Source organism: Ovis aries, chromosome 4 (assembly GCF_016772045.2).
Source record: "Ovis aries strain OAR_USU_Benz2616 breed Rambouillet chromosome 4, ARS-UI_Ramb_v3.0, whole genome shotgun sequence".
Taxonomy (NCBI): domain Eukaryota; kingdom Metazoa; phylum Chordata; class Mammalia; order Artiodactyla; family Bovidae; genus Ovis; species Ovis aries.
This window is the reverse complement of record NC_056057.1, coordinates 21,608,039-21,621,951: the sequence shown is the minus strand read 5'-3', so window position 1 is coordinate 21,621,951 and position 13,913 is coordinate 21,608,039. Positions and strand designations below refer to the sequence as shown.

The 13,913-nt window shown below is 39.7% G+C and overlaps 1 protein-coding gene across 1 annotated transcript in view; it reads right to left on the bottom strand.

Annotated features, from left to right (window-relative positions):
- Positions 1-1,886: 1,886 nt before the first annotated feature.
- Positions 1,887-13,913, bottom strand: part of SCIN (scinderin) — a 78,535-nt gene continuing 66,508 nt past the window's right edge. Inside the window, exons 12-16 of the mRNA XM_004007756.5 lie at positions 8,996-9,173; positions 8,579-8,700; positions 5,925-6,002; positions 3,355-3,415; positions 1,887-2,729 (exon numbers count right to left, since the gene is read on the bottom strand). Coding sequence (XP_004007805.2) covers positions 2,602-2,729; positions 3,355-3,415; positions 5,925-6,002; positions 8,579-8,700; positions 8,996-9,173 — 567 coding nt within the window. The 3' untranslated portion in view covers positions 1,887-2,601. The remainder of the gene's footprint in view (positions 2,730-3,354; positions 3,416-5,924; positions 6,003-8,578; positions 8,701-8,995; positions 9,174-13,913) is intronic.

Sequence of the window (13,913 nt, the reverse complement as noted above, 5' to 3'; positions counted from 1 at the left end):
TTAATATTTTAGGTAGTACAATAAGGATGGTATTTAGAAGAGACTATTTTAGAAAATATATAAAATATATAACATACTTTAAAAATATCTAACGTATTTAAAACTAAAAAGGGAGAAATCATAATGGGAAAAAAATCTAAAGATAGAACAAGAAAAAAGGTTTTGAAAATACAGTTTTTAAACAATAAGATGTGCTTCCTTATATGCAATAAATACTAACATTCTTTTCTTCCTTTTGACTAGAATTTAATTTCTCTGAGTAATCTGTCCAGCACAGAAACTATTTTGAAGCCAATTCTAGGACAATCTTGCAAAACAAACAAACAACGCTCAGACACAAAACAATAGTTCACTTCACATAGGTTCTTTGTTTGCTGGTCTTTTGTTCAAAGTTAATGCCATGATCCAATTCCTTATTTGAAATTCCTGAGCATGCTACTTCAGAAGATGTAGTAAATAAGTACTACTTATTTCTGACTAGTATTTGACTTTCCTGGATTCACCAATGTTCTTCCTGGTCACAAATTTCACACAAAGACCAGTTTGCTATATTTTTTGAAGCAAAGAAAGGTCTATAAAGCACTGCTGCTGCTGCTGCTGCTGCTGCTAAGTCACCTCAGTCGTGTCCGACTCTGTGCGACCCCATAGACGGCCTCCCACCAGGCTCCCCCGTCCCTGGGATTCTCCAGGCAAGAACACTGGAGTGGGGTGCCATTAAAGCACTAGCTGACAGCTAAATTTGTTACAGTTTTTCATCCCAAAAATCTCTGAGGAAAATCAGAGACAATAAAGCAATCTAACCTTTCATATTAAACATCAGTAAGCAATAGCTCCATTCTAGAAAAATAGAAAATAAATCATGTGACTTTTATATTTATTAATATGACTGTATGAAAGTGCATTTCAAATCCAAAAGACTAATATCCATATGTGTTTACGTGTAATAGGAGTTTTAAGGCTACACTATATCACAGAACGATGGCCCTGCTATAATCCACCAAATGTTCTTTTTAGACGTAGACTAGTTCCCCTGCCCTAGGCTGACTTCACACGCGTTGCAGGCGTTTCTTCCAGCCACATCAGTTTTGGGTATGAAATGCAAAAAGGAATTCCCTAGCTCACCTTTTTCAGGTAATTTTTACAGATCCTCTTTATCCCCGCTGTCCACCAACAGCCCTTCGATTGACTAACGCAGGACTGATGATACAGCAGCTGTTTTTGCTGGTAATTTCTGTGACCGCCCCAGGGTTTTGTCCTTCCCTCGGGGCTTGTGTCGATCGCGCACCTGCCTCTGAGTGCTTGCGTTTGGGATTTGAGAAAGTCATGTTTTCACAGCGCAGGCTTCAACAGCTGGGTCTGTTAAGGTGAATGTTTTGTAGCCCAGTGGTGATAGGAGAAAACTCCGAGGCATCTCCCCGCTTTTTTAGGCTTCAGACCCATTGTATACTGCAAGCTCCCACCTCCAGAAGCAAACTAAGATCTAAGCCTGTAAATGCCTCACACGTTACGAAATCCGAACCTAAGGACAACCAATCACAATCAACTAGGCTTCAAGCTGTAGCCAATCAGCAGTAATTTCCTTGCTTTCTTGCCACCTTTTCTCCATGAAAATCTCTCCCCAGTGCTCGGTTTGGCACTGCTAGAAGGTTTTTGCGAAAAAATATTCTTGAAGTGGTTAATACACTTCTATTTATCTTTTAACAGGGCCCAGGTTTCATTCACACTATGATATTTAACTCTGTAACGCTGGAAAAGTTTAATTCTAACTACTTAATGAGAATGAGTTTTAAAAAATTGAATTCATATTTATATATAAAAGTATTTTAATCTTAAAGTTGTCCGTGTAATTAACTCACACATCACACTGAATAAAATGTCACAACATGTTACCTTTTTAAAGATATGTATTTTAATGATAAAAGACAGTATTAGTGAAGCCTTTTTGTATGTATATTTTGTGACGTTAAACATGTACTGTCAAATATATGGATGGATATAAAAGTGGGTTAAGAATATAAATGATTTTGTCAAGAAAGAGCTGTGCTTTCAAAGGCTTCTTAAAAGGCCAAAAAGGTAAAGTTTCTCTTAGGGAATGATGCTTAGGAGTTAATACTATCACAGTTACATCAGCTAAAGAAGGAAAATAACAAACTTTTAAAACCATCTTAACAGAAATCTTACTGCAAATAGGTGATTCTTTTCAACACAACACATAGAAAGAAGAATAACCTCGAAGGCAGGTATAACTTTCTTCCATGGTATATTAAAAGTAGGAGTTTGGCTAATGGCTCCTGAATTGTAAAAGCCGCAGACAAACTCCCCTAGACTGTGTATAGTTTTTCCCCTTTAAAAAGTCATATAAAAAGATATGTCAGCATCCAGCAGAGCTAATATTGGCCCATAAGAGAAGTTATAAAAATATTCACATAAAATTCCAGTTTAAAAGAAATTTCAAACCAATTCTAAGCACGGAAAAATAGTCATATGGCTGAGGTTAATTTTCTAAAGTCAAACAAGCTCCTCCTTCCCCCCTGAAACAGCAGTGGGACAGCTGCCCCATTATATTTGTTTTTTTTTTTTTTTTTCCCTACAAAAATCAGTTTACCACCTGCCGGAATCCCAGCCCAGGAACCAGCCTGTGAAAGTAGGTGGCTCATGACCCTGTTTTATGATGACAATTGGCGTCCTCTTGTCTCTTCCAGAAGGGTCAGTCTCAAGGTATATTTTGGCTAAAGAGTTTAAAAAAACAAAAAAATTTGGTTAGTTTCAACTAAAGTAAAGTAACTAAAGAATGAAAATCCTTCCAATAAAAGTAATAAATCAAATTTTCATTGGCCAAAAGTAGCCAATGCTATTCCATTTGGACAATTCCTTATTATTTTCTCACATCTGGAATGTACATGTCTCATTATTGCCTGAAAAAAATTTCAAACTTTATGGAATTATCCTTACAGCATAATTATTCTTTACTTTGCAATAATGCAAAGAAAAAAAAAAAGTACTGCCAGAAAGAACAGCATTCCTCAAAAGGAATTTATAAAAATCTAGATTATGAGTGTTATGGAGTTGTACTATTCCCATAATTTTTAAAAATGAATTTAAAAGTCTAAGAATAAATTGATATAATTATATCCTACATTAGATAACAAAACATAATTTTCTTATTCCTATTCTGAAATTCTTCAGTTTAAAGAAAATTCCATTACTCTTTAGTTCTGAAGATGAAAGCTAAGATTCTTCTGATTCTTCTCGGTTTTGATACATGGTTTTGGAGGATGTGGTACAAAGAGAAATCAGGAACTTGGTAACAACTGTTCAGAATTATGTCCTAATTGCCCATGGGATCCAGCTTACCAGACTTCAGAGATTCCGCTTTCTCAACTTCATTGGCATCTTTTCCAATCCAAATAAAAATCTGCAAAATGAAGCAATAATAATACTCATAATATTGGGAGTACAGATGCAGTGTGAGCCTTATGCAAAGTGCTTCTCATACTATCTCACTTAATCTTCACAGCAGCCCCAAAGTCAGGGATGTGGAGATGCAGGTGCAGAGAAGTTCCGTCGCTTTCCTAATGTCTTATTAAGAGATGCCTGAATTTGTATCCAGGCAGTTTGACTCCAGATATCACATTCTGGCATTTTATGTTTATATAGTATTTTTCTAGTTTACAAAGTGAGCCTTCCTGGAAACAACATGCTGCTGCTGCTAAGTCACTTCAGTCATGCCTGACTCTGTGCGACCCCACAGACAGCAGCCCACCAGGCTCCCCCGTCCCTTGGATTCTCCAGGCAAAAACAACATAGTGGCTGGTTTTTTTGCACACATGCTCCTGGGGTGTGTAACGCAGGCATTATTCCCATGTTATTATCCTGAGGAGCCACATGTAGCTTGTTCATGGGCACCCCACACTCCCTTTAGGAACCCCTAACTTAAACCTAGTCTTCCCCTGTGTTATGGTATCCTGTCACACTTTGGTAAAAGTGCTGTGGGTGTGTGTGCTTAGTCACTCAGCCGTGTCCCACTCTTTGCAACCCCATGGACTACAGCTTGCCAGACTCCTCTGTCCATGTGGGTTCTCCAGGCAAGAATACTGGAGTGGGTTGCCATGCCCTCCTCCAGGAGATCTTCCCAACCCAGGGACTGAACCCAGGTCTCCCACATTGCAGGCAGATTCTTTACGGTCTGAACCACCAGGAAAGCCCAAATATTGTTTAGTATTTAAATACTGATTCTTTAAAACCTGATATAAATCCTGCATGTGTCCTTCTTGTCAAATGTAGGCTGTGTACTTCAGTGATGAAAAATTCTCCTGAATTCCCTTATATTTAAATCACTTTAAGATCACTTATTGGCAGAGAAATTTTGGTCAAGTTAGTTTTGATTATATTCTAATTCCTACTGAAAGTGCTGGAATATTTGCCTGCAGGCACAGAATAAACCGTGACAGCACAGCTGAGTAAATAAAAAGTATAGTTTAAAAAAATGTAGTATAGGAAATATTCTAAAGCATCCTTGATTATGGAAGCAACAGAGTTGACTACAAGTGGAAAAAATTAAATTCTTCTGAATAATAAAACTTTCTTATTTTGTAATTCTTAAATACACAAAGGTGTTTTATTGACATGAGGTTTTACATTTCATATCTAGAAATAAGTGATCCATTCACTTAGGGAGGATCTGTGACCAGATCCCAAATTCACATATGCTAATTCAAGATTAAGAAGCTAAAGTATAATATAACTGAATGATTTAGCAAGTAAGAACAGACCTAAAAGTAACAAACCTCTGTGGTTGATTAAAAACTAGGCCTAATTCAGGAACGTGTTTTATATTTGTTCTACATAATATAGCTCCTAACATTTATTTTTCCCTGTCACTATTATTAATTTGCTGCTCTTTAGTCGATAAATCATGCCTGACTCTTTCGCAAACCCATAGAGTGTAGCCCTCCAGACTCCTCTGTCCATGTGATTTTCCAGGCAAAAATACTGGAGTGGGTTGCCATTTCCTTCTCTAGGGGATCTTCCCAACCCAGGGATTGAACCTGTGTCTCCTGTATTATCAGGCAGATTCTTTACCAATGAACCACCAAAGAAGCCATTATTAGTTTACACAGAGGTTAAAAGAAAATGACTCTCAGGTATGACTTCCCTGGCGGCTCGGACAGTACAGAATCTGCCTGCAATGCAGGAGACCTGGGTTTGATCCCTGGATCAGGCAGATCCCCTGGAGGAGGGCATGGCAACCCACTCCTATATTCTTGCCTGCAGAATCCCAAGGACAGAGGAGCCTGGTGGGCTACAATACATGGGGTCACAAAGAGTCAGACATGACTGAGCGACTAACACACAACACATCCATGTGATATACAAAGTCACCATTAATTTGCTACAAATAAAGATATACAGACATATATTACCTATTAATATATATATTAATAGGTATTTTAGTGTGTAGATTCCAAAGTATTGTTTGTTTCTTCTCCAGGGGAGAGGTCTCCTATGACGTCTTGTCAGATTTCAAGAGAAATTCTGAATATTTCAGTCTCCCTGAGGCATTGCAACCCACTAACGCATTTATGACTTAAATTTATGAATGAATAAGAATGAATGAATGTCTGAATAAATAAGAAACAAATGAGTCTTACAAATAAACGAAAAACAGGAGTTTTTTGTTGTTGTTTGTTGTTTTCACCTAAAACTATACAGCCAAAGATGGATAGCCATGGAATCATTTTCAGCTTAAGAAAAAAACTTGCCATATGCATCAGTTTTATTTTTTGCCAAACTGTGGAAAGTTTCTTATAAATATAGCCTAAATTCATGGGTCTATTTATTATTAAACTTGCCATTTCTCAAAGAAGGTTGTATCCGCTCCCAACTATAAGCACACTCTTGCCATGAACAAAATATAGTTTTACCTGTTCCCAAGTATCTAACAGCATGACATCATCTTCTGCTAAATCATCCTGGGTGAACTCTCCTGGAACCTCTTCAATCTGAAACGCATAAAAAAGCTTTACAACCCAACAGTCAAGCAGTGATTTTTCTAATATAAAGGATACAAATGCTTTGCATTATCTGGAGCATAGAAAAAAAAAATTTGTTAGTCATTTTTTCCTTCCCTTTGGGCAATAAAGACTTAAATAATTGTTTATCTATTTAATCATGTATCACAAACTGAGGCTATCTTATTTAGGGAGGAGAGTATTTAACATAAATATTGCATATGGCTTTAGAGAGGCCATGCACAAGAAATATAGCCATAGTTTCCTCTACTTTTAGTTCTTTGTGACAAGTTGCTTCGCTGGTTTCTATTGCCTTCCTAGTTCCAAAAGACATTTAAGTTTATGATGCAGGTATTAAATCTTCTTTCATTTTGTAGGTAGGTCAAGATTATTTTAATAAAATCAACAGGTCTGGTCATTTTAAAAAATCAACCATTTTCAATAAAATATTATAACAATATTCCATAAGCAAAGTGTCATTATTTTTATTTTAAATGGGTTAAATTGTGTTCTCCAGAGGTAACACTAAAAGGTAATGGGCTAGTTTAACACACCCAATACCAGCAGGCATTCATTAAAGTTCAAATTTTTGAAAGAATTCTGGATGAAACTCCCCCTAATCATTAGGAAGGTGGTGACAGATTGGATTAGGGTTTTCAGTTCTTCATGTCTCCCCTCTGCCATGTGACTCTGCAGATGAAGCTGACTGTGGCCTTGGCCGTGTCACATCAGCCAATGGGACTCAGCAGAGCCTCCTGGGCTCTGTCCATGGATAAACAGGCATGAACCTAACCTGCAGCCCCTTAAGCACGGCAATACCTATTTGCTGTAATCTGATGGTATTCTCAGATTGTGACACCAAAAACAAACACTAGCCATTTACAGAGGGCAAGAAATGTGTTTATATATATTTTTACAGAATATACCATACCAGGCACCATTCTAATTCTTTACATGCAATAACCAAGATAATATTCACAACAACTCTGTGAAGTCAGTACTAGGATTAGCCCCATTTTTCAGATGAGAACATTATAACACAGAGAGGGTAAATGACCAGCCTCAGGTCACGCAGCCAGGAAGAAATATCACAAGTAAGTGATATCGAACAGGCACACTGGTGTTCTAAAAGCTGTGCTTTTGACCAATAGACTCTGCTGTCTTGTATGAATCTATACATCTAAAGCCTGTTTTCTGATGATGGTAATAAGATCAAACACTTTGTAGCAACACTCCTTTTCCTTAAAATGTTAAGAATTACAGTTCCAAATGTCAAAAAAGAAAATGAATAGGTGTAAAGAAAAAAGTATATTTCTCTTAAATATGTGAATGACAAAAGCTGAAAACTAATAGATTTTTTTAAACCTAAGAAAAAAGCCTAGGAATTATATTTGTAAGTATATATTTGCATATTCATTTTTGTAAAACATATCTTCATTGGAAACAAGCATATTTATAGCAATATTAGCAAATAATACTCTCAAGAAATTAGAGAGGCTCACACTGAAAAAGATGTTATTTGGATGTGATACCAAATAACAGTCAAAAGAGTAAAACAGATTTTCCTGACGACAAATTTATAAAATACAGGGATTTCCTGCAAAGTAGATGAATAATTGTGGTGCCTAACAACCTAACATTTATCACAATTCACCATTTAAATCTTTAATCTTTAGGTCAAGTCACTTGTAAGCTGCAAGTGTGTTTCACAAATGAGCAGTTTCTTCTTCAAAGCATTTTATTTCAAGCATGCAATGTACCTGGGAAAATATTAATGTTCATGTGTGTGTTCAAAAGTAAAGCTTGTATTTACCAAGACAGGGTGACCAAATCTTTAGTTCAAATTTTATCAGCAAAGAATTTGTTCCTTAAATGAGAAATTTATACAAAAGCCTAGTATGTCAAATGGAGAAAGCAGAATTTTTGTGATTAAACTGAGATGAGGGGCTCAGCCCAGGATATTTCAGAGACGCATAGAAAATCACTCTTGTACACAGACACTTTTACTTCGAATTGCCTAAAATTCAAAGCTTGTGAATGTGACTGTGACATAAAATATTCCTGCTGATTTCAGCTCACTTGCAGGTGTGTGTAGAGCTTTCTGTGATTTTGCTCAATGATCATAATATTTCCATAATGTTTTTCATTCCATCAACATGGTGAGACTGTTTACTCCCCTGGGAAACTGAAGTGTAAAAATTTACATAGTTTGATCAGAGAAACCACTATTGCTGCACACTGAAAGTGTCAAATTATTAAATTAACAAATCCAACCATGTGCATATGCATACAGCAACAGCCACACGCTGACACGGGTGCAAAGTAGCTGGTATTTTTAAGAGCCGCTTGATTTCTACGGCACATTACAGTATTCCCATGCTCTCCCATCCATTATCATTGGCTCTTAAATCAACCCTGTGTGAAGCAGATTGTCATCTGTGGTTTGCAAGTAAACCAAAACTGGCAATTGCAGTAGGCATCTCACTGGAAGGAATCAGAGCAGTATCAGAATGCCTCCCTCTCCCCCTACTGTTTGGTTCCACCCCGTGGTTTCTCAGGACGCTTACAATGAATCTTCCAGTTTTGTTGGAGCAGCCGTAAAGCCGAGGTGGATGGTCTTCAGCCTGGGATTCTAGCAGAGGAGAGGTCTGGTAGTCTTTTTTCCCTCCAAGGGAATTCCAAAACTCCTCTGTGGAAAACACACTGAGTTAACCTATGTATTTTCAGGAGCATACGGTTGGTTCTGCTTTACAGTAACAAATAACTGCATCTCACCTCAAGTTCACTGTTAAGTTACTTAAATATAGCAGGAGATGTCACACAAATAGAGCAGGTACCATCACCCATTCTTGCAACTAGTGAACGGGTTTTTAATGCCCTATAACCATTACAAAGTTCCTATTTATAAAGAAGATAAATTACATGATGAGCAAGTACACCAAATGTAAGTTCTGGCTCGTGTCCTTGGCCCCACCTGTACACACCTGGTTCCTCGCCTTCCTGAATCACCGCAGTTTTGCATTTGAGGATGCTTGCCACGTACTCTGCTCCTTTCTCCTCCTCCTGTGTGGCGCCTTTTCCTATCCAGATGTAGCCATTATTTTGTCGCAGTTTCAGGACAAAAACATCATTGGAATTCAATGAATTTGCATCAACATCTACCTAGAGTATGAAGGAAAATAACACGATTTAAATGCATTGCTGGTCCCTCAGTAAACATGCCCAAGAAGCTGGGCTGCTGCCAAACCACCTACAGACTTCTGTCCTGATCCAGGAATTAATTTGGGGGCATTAGCACACCACTTGTTATTGTTGTTCAGTTGCTAAGTTGTGTCCAAAACTTTACGACTCCATGGACTACAGCACACCAGCCTTCCCTGTCATTCACTACCTCTGGGAGCTTGCTGAAACTCATGTCCATTGAGTCGGTAATGCCATCCAACCATCTCACCCTCTATTGCCCCTTCCTCCTCCTGCCTTCAATCCTTCCCAGCATCAGGGTCTTTTCTAATGATTTGGCTCGTCACATCAGGTGGCCAAGTATTGGAGCTTCAGCTTCAGGATCAGTCCTTCCAATGAATAGTCAGGAGTGATTTCCTTTAGGATGGACTGGTTTGATCTCCTTGCTGTCCAAGGGACTCTCAAAAGTCTTCTTCAACACCATAGTTCAAAAGCATCAGTTCTTCAGCACTCAACCTTCTTTATAGTCCATCTCTCAGATCCATATATGACTACTGGATAAACCACAGCTTTGACTAGATAGACCTCTGTTGGCAAAGTGATGTCTCTGGCTTTTAATATGTTGCCTAAGTACAAAAAATTCTCAGAGCCAGGCTTCAACAGTACATAAACTGTGAAATTGCAGATGTTCAAGCTGGATTTAGAAAAGGCAGAGGAACCAGAGATCAAATTGCCAACATCTACTGGATCATCGAAAAAGCAAGAGAGTTCAAGAAAACCATCTACTTCTGCTTTATTGACTACACCAAAGCCTTTGACTGTGTGGATTACAATAAACTGGAAAATTCTGAAAGAGACAGGAATACCAGACCACCTGACCTGCCTCTTGAGAAATGTGTATGCAGGTCAGGAAGCAACAGTTAGAACTGGACATGGAACAACAGACTGGTTTCAAATAGGCAAAGGAGTGCATCAAAGCTGTATACTGTCATTGTGCTTATTTAACTTATATGTAGAGTACATCATGAGAAAAACTGGGCTGGAGGAAGCACAAGCTGGAATCAAGATTGCAGGGGGAAATACCAATAACCTCAGATATGCAGATGACACCACCCTTATGGCAGAAAGTGAAGAAGAAGTGAAGAGCCTCTTGATGAAAGTGAAAGAGGAGAGTGAAAAAGTTGGCTTAAAGCTCAACATTCAGAAAACTAAGATCATAGCATCCGGTCCCATCACTTCATGGCAAATAGATGGGGAAACAATGGAAACAGTGAGAGACTTTATTTTTCTGGGCTCCAAAATCACTGCAGATGGTGACTGCAGCCATGAAATTAAAAGACACTTGCTCCTTGGAAGAAAAGCTATGACCAACCTAGACAGTGTATTAAAAAGCAGAGACATTACTTTGCCAACAGAGGTCCACTGAGTCAAAGCTATGGTTTTTCCAGTAGTCATGTATGGATGTGAGAGTTGGACTATAAAGAAAGCTGAGCACCGATGAATTGATGCTTTTGAACTGTGGTGTTGAAGAAGGCTCTTGAAAGTCCCTTGGATTGCAAGAAGATCCAACCAGTCCATCCTAAAGGAAATCAGTCCTGAATATTCATTGGAACGACTGATGCTGAAGCTGAAACTCCAATAACTTTGGCTACCTGATGCGAAGAACTGACTCATCTGAAAAGACCCTGATGCTGGGAAAGATTGAAGGCGGGAGGAGAAGGGGACGACAGAGGATGAGATGGTTGGATGGCATCACCGACTGGATGGACATGAGTTTGAGTAAGATCCTGGAGCTGGTGATGGACAGGGAAACATGGCGTGCTGCAGTCCATGGGGTTGCAAAGAGTTGGACATGACTGAGCGACTGAAGTGAATACACCTAGGTACCACTAGGTAACCACTAGGGGGTTAGAAACTTTAGAACAGGAGCATATATTGCTGAGTCACCTAAGGCTCACCTGTCTGCATAAACCTCTGAGAATAAAACGAGGCAAATTTAAGTGATACATAACAAGGATAATAGTCAAAGAGACCACAAAAATGATGATGGCCTATAACTGATACTTGGAAAGAGGATGCAATATTCCCAAATGACACACATAAAGCACAGTGTTCAGATTTTCTCTCCCCTACTAAAGAGGTTTGTCAAATAATCAAGGGGACATCTGAAAATCATAAAACAGGGATTGAGATTTAATGTAAGAAAAGACTGTAACAGAGATTGACTAAAAGCTTCTCCAGGCTCAGATACATTATAGCTCAGATTATAAAAGAATATTTAGAAGGCATTAAAAGCATAGCACTGACAGACCCCCCTTCCTTTTAACCAGGATGTTGTGGACACAATCTGGGATGAGTCACATGAGCGCAGTTCTGGTCCCTGTGGCCCAGGGCCAGTGAGAGACGCCTGGCTGAGGCCAGACCCCAGCCTGAGGGTGAGCCTTAAGGTGGAGCCTCGGGGCAGCAACAAGGCATTGTGCAGAGTTTCAGGCTTGGGAGGGGGCCTGAGGTCCTAGCATGGGCTTGCGTCTGTAAGCTTGTCATCTTGTGTCTCTGCACTGGTCTGAGGCTCTCTGGACACAGGACTGTGTGACCGCAACAGTGTGTGTGTGATTTTCCATAGGACTCCGTGTGACGTGTGCTAGCAGGCAGATGAAGAAGGAGGAGGAAACAAGACTGTGATAGGGCAGCCCTGAGGGAGGAGGAATTCCAGAGTGTGGTGTCCTGAGGCCAAGTGCAGAGAGCCCTTCGGGAAGCAGCATGTGATGCCGTTTGACCAACTGTGTGGGGTGGCCAGAGGAAAGCATCAGCGTGTGGAAAGCTGGTCTTGCCCAGGTTCGTCAGGACCCTGTCCCCAGAGACAGCAATGGAGGAGCAAGCAAGAACTGCTGGAAGCTTTGACGATGTGGCCCAGGTGTTGGTCACATTCAGGGGAAGGGTTAGCATCCTCTTTCAGTAAGAAGTTGGCCCCATCGACCAAGCTCAAAGGAATCCATCAGATGTGATGATGAAAACTGATAGGAATTGTGACTCCCGATTCCTAATCCAAATGCTTCCTTGTTTCATGTGTGTGTGTGTGTTTTCAGTCACTCAGGCATGTCCAATTCTTTTGGACCCTGGTGGCCTGAAGGCCCACCAGGCTCCTCTGTCCATGGAATTTTCCAGGTAAGACTAGAAAGGATTCCCACATTCTACTCCAGGGGATCTTCCTGACCCAGGGAATGAGCTTGCATCTCTTTCATCTCCTGCACAGGCAGGCTAGCTCTTTACCAACTGCACCACCTGGGAAGCCCAAATGTCTCCTTGTTGGTATAGAGAAAAGAGCATGGAAGATGGAGAGACGGGTGATAAGAGGCCCATGCCCAGACTGGTGTGAGGTCAGGGTGGTAGTTCTACTAAAGAACCTTAGAAAGCTTTAACCCCCCAGGAGATGAAAACAGAAAGTCTTATCAATAGTGTTTTGACTGGTGCACTTCAGAGAGGCTAGGAATGCAAAGGGTAGTTTGAGAGGCTGCAAGAAAAGAAAGAATCTGTATCACAAGCAGCTCACGATGCTTCATAAAGAAGTGTCCACTGGGAAGAGCCCAGGACTGTTACAATTCTCCTTGACTCTTGCCTCTGAAGTCAGCTAAGAAGGCCTGGAGATGAAAACTTCTCTTTCAATTTGACAGATTAAAAAATCAGTCACAATTGAACACATGAGAATCCATGCACAGAATGTCATGGATGAGTCAATCCAGAATGGCATTTAAATTATATGACTAAATGAGATCACTCTGAAGAAGGCCAAGACAGCCCTGGAGAGCTCAAGAGCTTCGAGGACAAGCAGAGAAGAATTCAGCAACTGGGTACAAGTGAAAACAGCCTTCAGAAGGGTGACCCTCTGGTGTGGAAGAAATTCTGGTAAGTGTGGGGGGTTTCAGAAGCTTCATTAAAAAATACTGTTTTGAGAAGACAGAAAGAGCAACTGAGTCAAATGCTAGAAAGAGGTTGAAAACAATGGCATCAGAGAAGAGAATTTTGATGGCAAAAGGTAGGTCATTGGCAAACTAGATAAATCCCATGTGGATGGTATGGCGGGAAGGGATGGCTGAGTGGAGTGGCTTTTGATAGAGGAGGCTTAGCATAGCAGGGACAGTGAAGGGGCAAAGATGACTCTTCTGAGGATCTGTACTCTTAAGGAGTGCAGAGAAAGGATGTGGTAGCCGGGAGGGTGAGAGTCAAGAGAGTTTTTAAAGAAAGCATGGAAGTGTTTTCAAGGCACGTTTGCGCTGCTGAGTCAGTAATCCAGGAGAGAAGAATAAATGAGTGATATGAAGAGAAAGAAGATGACGGCCTGCAAGAATGATGAACTAGAGTTAGGATGAGAGCACTGGACAAAGAAATCCACGGAAGTCCTTGGAAAGCCCCAGGACAAGGGGACCCAGGACAGAAGTCAGTGGTGGGGAACGGGGGCAGATGGAATTTGGCCTGAGAGACAGGAGTCATTTTATTTATGTAATAAATATGTATTCATTTATGTATTCATTTATTTAACAGTATATTAGTTTATACAAACATTATTATTTTTATTAATGTATGGATAACAATATATCAATATTAATGTGTACCTTAGTGTTTATATGTAAATTACTATTATAAAATGTTTATTAATTGTTAGCTATCAATAAATTAACAATTTAAATTGATTTCGTAAAATAGGCAAGAAGGAGAATTCGATAC